This window comes from Phalaenopsis equestris, unplaced genomic scaffold, assembly GCF_001263595.1.
Source record: "Phalaenopsis equestris unplaced genomic scaffold, ASM126359v1 Scaffold000400, whole genome shotgun sequence".
Lineage (NCBI taxonomy): Eukaryota > Viridiplantae > Streptophyta > Magnoliopsida > Asparagales > Orchidaceae > Phalaenopsis > Phalaenopsis equestris.
In genome coordinates this window covers 88,766-95,678 of record NW_018164842.1, presented here as the reverse complement: position 1 = coordinate 95,678, position 6,913 = coordinate 88,766, and the positions used below count along the sequence as shown (strand labels likewise).

Here is a 6,913-nt window from a genome sequence, read left to right as displayed (position 1 = left end):
GACATATTTTGAAGAGACACCAAGACACCTTTTGAAAAATTATAAAAGAAGACTTGGATTGAAAAAATTCATTCACATACATCCAAACTAATCCAGTGCCAACCACCACATACGTCGCCGTCGCAACCCTTTTTCTTTTTATTTTATGTTTTAGTTTGTATTGTAAGTGAGGAAAAGATTTAAATGAACTTCAAGACTTTGGTAGAGAGGATTTTAAGATTCAGAAGTCATATAAATGGTCTTCTTTCTCTACTCTTAATCACAAAGTTGTTAGCATAACATTCAAAGTACTTGTGGATGAGTTTGTCAAAGAACTTGTTTGTAGCTTGTTAGCATATAGCACCATCACTTTTGAAGCCGAAAGACATGATTGTTACACTAAGTTTCAATTGGGATTTTGAGTGTAATAAGCTCCTCATCTTCATGAGCCACCTTGATTTGATTATAGCCCAAAGATTTGTTCATGAAGAAAAAAATTGTGTGAAAAGACAATGTCGACCATTATTTTCGATATGAGTAAAGAAAATTCTCTTAGGATCTTCAAAGTCTATGCAGACACAAATATGTTCATTTTTTTTATATCACTCAACACTAACTACAAAAAAGATAATTTTCTCCTCAAATAAATGCAACATCTACTAACTTTTCAATGTCATGCTTACTTTTTATTTGATCTCCACTCTCATTCGTCGAAAATCATGCCTAATCAATATTACATTAGGCTGTATATATTATTTACATATTGCAACATGGAAAGAGAGTCGCAGCAAGTTTTCATAGCTCTAGGCAAAAGAGTCCTTAAACACTACCAAGTAATTTTAAAAGATCATTACTCTCTCTCATTTAAAAGCAAACTTATAAATAAGGTGAATATTCTACAATAAAGATTAATCATTCATTCTTCAAAGAAAATTTTATTTTAAAATTTTAATATATGAAATGTTTTATCACATAATGAGATTTCTTTAAGCCTTATTAAAGAGTTAAAAGTAACTACAAATTTCTTATTGAACTTGAATTCAAAAACAAAAATGGTAAGACAATGTGCCTAAAATAAAAAATTTACTTCTAAAAATGGAATACTCTTCAGCTCCTTATACATAATAAGAGATATTAATGTTAAAACACATGCGAAACTTTATTCAAAAAGAAAAGGTACTTCACATATGTGACATATTCTGTATCATAATGATCATATTACGAAGGGAAATTTGCCTCGGTACCATCCCAGGCTGATTCCAAAGACTAACAATAAAAATCCAGACCTAAAAAAAAAGGGGAAAAAAAAAAGCACGCACAATAACTTCAAATAATAAGCGATCCTATAGTTCCAATGCACTTAAACGCGACTACTATAGTTCCAATGCCCTGCCCTTCCTTAGTCCTTCACTTCTCTCCGCTCTTCGCCACTCCCAAGTCCCTCAATCTCCGCTCCACATCGTCTAATTTCTCCTGTTCCGACTCTTTGGTCTCAACCAACTTCTCCTGCAGCCCGTAAAACAAAATTTCAATCAGATACGTTCTTTCGTACATAAAATACATCAATAAAAACCAAGTTACAGCTTAGATTTCGTCACCTTCGTGCCATCAATAGTGTCATCATCTCTTCCCTCGTTCTCCTTCCGGTTGCCCGTCAAATAATCCATGGCTCGTTGTGCAGTTTCCACCGCTTTATCCACCAAGTTATCCTTGCTTTCCTTCGCCGTCTCCACAGTTGCATCCTTGGTCTCCACGGTCTTCTCCCCCGTTCTGTCTTTTGCTTCTGTAGCCCTTGCCAAAGCAGTGTCTTTGTACTCTCCAAGCTTTTGTGAGGTAGAATCCTTAGTTTCTCCCGCTTTCCCCAACAAGTTATCCTTGCTTTCCTTCGCCGTCTCCACAGTTGCATCCTTGGTCTCCACGGTCTTCTCCCCCGTTCTGTCTTTTGCTTCTGTAGCCCTTGCCAAAGCAGTGTCTTTGTACTCTCCAAGCTTTTGTGAGGTAGAATCCTTAGTTTCTCCCGCTTTCCCCAACAAGTTATCCTTGCTTTCCTTCGCCGTCTCCACAGTTGCATCCTTGGTCTCCACGGTCTTCTCCCCCGTTCTGTCTTTTGCTTCTGTAGCCCTTGCCAAAGCAGTGTCTTTGTACTCTCCAAGCTTTTGTGAGGTAGAATCCTTAGTTTCTCCCGCTTTCCCCAACAAGTTATCCTTGCTTTCCTTCGCCGTCTCCACAGTTGCATCCTTGGTCTCCACGGTCTTCTCCCCCGTTCTGTCTTTTGCTTCTGTAGCCCTTGCCAAAGCAGTGTCTTTGTACTCTCCAAGCTTTTGTGAGGTAGAATCCTTAGTTTCTCCCGCTTTCCCCAACAAGTTATCCTTGCTTTCCTTCGCCGTCTCCACAGTTGCATCCTTGGTCTCCACGGTCTTCTCCCCCGTTCTGTCTTTTGCTTCTGTAGCCCTTGCCAAAGCAGTGTCTTTGTACTCTCCAAGCTTTTGTGAGGTAGAATCCTTAGTTTCTCCCGCTTTCCCCAACAAGTTATCCTTGCTTTCCTTCGCCGTCTCCACAGTTGCATCCTTGGTCTCCACGGTCTTCTCCCCCGTTCTGTCTTTTGCTTCTGTAGCCCTTGCCAAAGCAGTGTCTTTGTACTCTCCAAGCTTTTGTGAGGTAGAATCCTTAGTTTCTCCCGCTTTCCCCAACAAGTTATCCTTGCTTTCCTTCGCCGTCTCCACAGTTGCATCCTTGGTCTCCACGGTCTTCTCCCCCGTTCTGTCTTTTGCTTCTGTAGCCCTTGCCAAAGCAGTGTCTTTGTACTCTCCAAGCTTTTGTGAGGTAGAATCCTTAGTTTCTCCCGCTTTCCCCAACAAGTTATCCTTGCTTTCCTTCGCCGTCTCCACAGTTGCATCCTTGGTCTCCACGGTCTTCTCCCCCGTTCTGTCTTTTGCTTCTGTAGCCCTTGCCAAAGCAGTGTCTTTGTACTCTCCAAGCTTTTGTGAGGTAGAATCCTTAGTTTCTCCCGCTTTCCCCAACAAGTTATCCTTGCTTTCCTTCGCCGTCTCCACAGTTGCATCCTTGGTCTCCACGGTCTTCTCCCCCGTTCTGTCTTTTGCTTCTGTAGCCCTTGCCAAAGCAGTGTCTTTGTACTCTCCAAGCTTTTGTGAGGTAGAATCCTTAGTTTCTCCCGCTTTCCCCAACAAGTTATCCTTGCTTTCCTTCGCCGTCTCCACAGTTGCATCCTTGGTCTCCACGGTCTTCTCCCCCGTTCTGTCTTTTGCTTCTGTAGCCCTTGCCAAAGCAGTGTCTTTGTACTCTCCAAGCTTTTGTGAGGTAGAATCCTTAGTTTCTCCCGCTTTCCCCAACAAGTTATCCTTGCTTTCCTTCGCCGTCTCCACAGTTGCATCCTTGGTCTCCACGGTCTTCTCCCCCGTTCTGTCTTTTGCTTCTGTAGCCCTTGCCAAAGCAGTGTCTTTGTACTCTCCAAGCTTTTGTGAGGTAGAATCCTTAGTTTCTCCCGCTTTCCCCAACAAGTTATCCTTGCTTTCCTTCGCCGTCTCCACAGTTGCATCCTTGGTCTCCACGGTCTTCTCCCCCGTTCTGTCTTTTGCTTCTGTAGCCCTTGCCAAAGCAGTGTCTTTGTACTCTCCAAGCTTTTGTGAGGTAGAATCCTTAGTTTCTCCCGCTTTCCCCAACAAGTTATCCTTGCTTTCCTTCGCCGTCTCCACAGTTGCATCCTTGGTCTCCACGGTCTTCTCCCCCGTTCTGTCTTTTGCTTCTGTAGCCCTTGCCAAAGCAGTGTCTTTGTACTCTCCAAGCTTTTGTGAGGTAGAATCCTTAGTTTCTCCCGCTTTCCCCAACAAGTTATCCTTGCTTTCCTTCGCCGTCTCCACAGTTGCATCCTTGGTCTCCACGGTCTTCTCCCCCGTTCTGTCTTTTGCTTCTGTAGCCCTTGCCAAAGCAGTGTCTTTGTACTCTCCAAGCTTTTGTGAGGTAGAATCCTTAGTTTCTCCCGCTTTCCCCAACAAGTTATCCTTGCTTTCCTTCGCCGTCTCCACAGTTGCATCCTTGGTCTCCACGGTCTTCTCCCCCGTTCTGTCTTTTGCTTCTGTAGCCCTTGCCAAAGCAGTGTCTTTGTACTCTCCAAGCTTTTGTGAGGTAGAATCCTTAGTTTCTCCCGCTTTCCCCAACAAGTTATCCTTGCTTTCCTTCGCCGTCTCCACAGTTGCATCCTTGGTCTCCACGGTCTTCTCCCCCGTTCTGTCTTTTGCTTCTGTAGCCCTTGCCAAAGCAGTGTCTTTGTACTCTCCAAGCTTTTGTGAGGTAGAATCCTTAGTTTCTCCCGCTTTCCCCAACAAGTTATCCTTGCTTTCCTTCGCCGTCTCCACAGTTGCATCCTTGGTCTCCATTTTTATGCTTTCTATAATTTTCTATGCATTTACTTATTTTTCTTAATTCCTATTGCATGTTATCACAATTAGTGCATATTTGGCCATATTTTACATGTGATGCAGTCTAATCGTTTGCAATAATTTATGGAAAGCATAGCCCTAGTTGTGATTAACCCTAACTATTCAATTACAAATTGCACAACTAAGTGTCATCCAACGATCTAGCCTTAGGGTAGCATAATTTTCTAAACATATTGATCAGAGTTGTCCATTGTAAATAAGAAGATAGAATGATCTCGATTTCATCATTAATCTCCAGCCAAAGATGAGGGTTATTCATGATATTGCTTTGACTCAAGCAACCAAGTGAAGATGATTTGTATGCTTTACACTAAAAAGATCTGAAGGTCATATCGAACATTTACTACAATTATATTAGGCTATGGTGGAGCTTCATAAAAAAACATAAAGTCCTTAGGCCCTTTTTACAAATTTAAGAGGTTACTATTTTTTGGTTCTTTTTAAATGAATTCTGAGTCGTCAGCTTGTCTATTTATATGTCGTCGCTGTATGATTTCTTATTTCCAAGTAAATCTCTCTGCAGGATCATCAAAGATGTTCCAGAGAAGAAAGAAATTGGAAAGATGAGAATTTATGATAAAAAATAAACAAATAAATAAAAAGAAATATGAAGAGCTTATGTAAGGTAATCATCGTGCGATAGTTCGAGAGTATACGTCCAAGCAGAATTGGATCAAAATACCTCAAAACACAATATCCATAAAAAAAATCCCTACATAAGCCAACTGAAATTTGAGAACCAAAAAGATCATTTTTGTGCATCCCTTTGGTTAATTATATTTTGGGGGATGCCCAAGAAGACTCTAGATAAAAGAGGCATTGCTTACATTATCATGATAAATAGTGAATATGTCACCAAAAGGATGGTTATCTCAATTGGGAATATCTCGATGCCTCAAAACCTATACCGAGCCATAGAGCATAGGGTGAATTGCCGTGTCCACTATGGGCAGCCTTTATCTAGATAAACAAAGCCTATTAAATAATCAAATCCTCTCAAATTGGATTATCCTAATACCTCAAAGCCTACAATAGGCCTAGAGGGTGAAGCACCGTATCCTAAACGAGCAGCAGTTTATTAGCAAAAGGAGTCTATGAGAGCAAAAGGATCGACAGGGCTCAAATGGGATTATAAAGAAAAAGAAAAAAAACCCTAAATAGGTAGAGATAGCCGAGTCAAGATACCATGGATCCATAGTCCCAAGCTACATAGACCTTAACTCTACCAGGTCAAGAAGGTAGTTGACCCAGTTCGACCTGAGATTTTTTATTAGCAATCCATGAATTGTGTCGTCCAAGAACACCCCGATAGCCCTAATGTTAAAAGAAACAGGACTCTACCCTATGACCCTCCAAAGGTAGAGTACATAGATCTGAGACTTATTCACCAAATAAATAACGAAGATGCAACTGGAATAGAAAATAGAAGTGGGTTCCAACTACAAAGCAAAAATTACCCCGCAATGGACTTATACCCCATCTAGTACATGCTAGACAACCACCTATGTATAAAAACTTATGCTTGGATAGTCATGTTGAAGAAACAAGAGTGTTCTTCCTCGGGACATGCGATATTATATAGTTTTCTAAAGTCATAATGTTGAGGCCCTTTTAGGGATGACTTGGGATATACCCATGTCATGTAAACCATTTTAAAACTGGTTCGAAAGCAACATAGATAAGTAAAAATTGGTTTTAAATAACAGTAATATTTTAGTCATAAATATTGATTTTTCTAAATTTTTTGTTATTAGGATTTTGAAAATGATAAATTTTATGTTCTTAAAGACCCTAATTTGCACTTCACATTATTTCTAGATAAATCACAACCACAGAAAGCGTGAACAAGTCAACATGTAGCAAAAAGTAAACACACCAAATATCTAAATAATAAAGGTCAGGTGCCGCTGGGTCTACAATATATTCCAAAAAAGCAAAAAAAACAGTAAGATTCCACGTATACATGCATGATCCTAATGTTATACCTCAAATGAAAATTTAGACTTAAGTAACGGGACACAGGCAAGCTGCTCCTGGTCACCGTCATGTGGTTCGGTGCTTCAAGCACCTCGAAACCCAAAACCATATTTTATTTCCAATACAGAATCCCTAAGGACTCTCAAAATACATATAAAAATCTAAAATAAAGACTCAACCTACAAAATAGAGTTAGTGTGGGTTATCCTAAATGGGTTGGGCTAGTATAAAAAATTTGCCTTGGATATGAGCATGACGCTAGCTATGTTTGGCAAGGTTTAAATTTAGATTTAATCAAATTGGCATATATGGACCCAATTAGGGTTTAGGGTGAATTGAGGGCAAGGATTTGTAGTCATAAACTTGAATTCATAGGCTAGGGTATCTCCTAGAACTATGCCTAGATAAGTTCGGTTATATTTGAATTTGACTTGGGTTAACTTGACTCATAATGACCAAAATGGGTTTATATATATATATATATATTCGTTGTGCAGTTT

At 40.2% G+C, this 6,913-nt stretch overlaps 1 protein-coding gene across 1 annotated transcript; it reads right to left on the bottom strand.

Annotated features, from left to right (window-relative positions):
• Window positions 1-1,181: 1,181 nt before the first annotated feature.
• LOC110026770 (embryonic protein DC-8-like) lies at window positions 1,182-4,373 on the bottom strand. The gene is made up of 2 exons (XM_020727881.1): window positions 1,578-4,373; window positions 1,182-1,485 (listed from the first exon to the last, which is right to left on the bottom strand). Exons 1-2 carry the CDS (start codon window positions 4,371-4,373, stop codon window positions 1,387-1,389), a joined length of 2,895 nt encoding a protein of 964 aa, XP_020583540.1. The 3' UTR covers window positions 1,182-1,386.
• Between the last annotated feature and the right edge of the window lie 2,540 nt (window positions 4,374-6,913).

Coding starts and splice junctions, on each gene's coding strand:
- LOC110026770 (XM_020727881.1), bottom strand. CDS start 4,373: ATGGAGACCAAGGATGCAACTGTGGAGACGGCGAAGGAAAGCAAGGAT. Junction 1,486..1,577: donor ACACTATTGATGGCACGAAG/GTGACGAAATCT, acceptor TACGGGCTGCAG/GAGAAGTTGGTTGAGACCAA.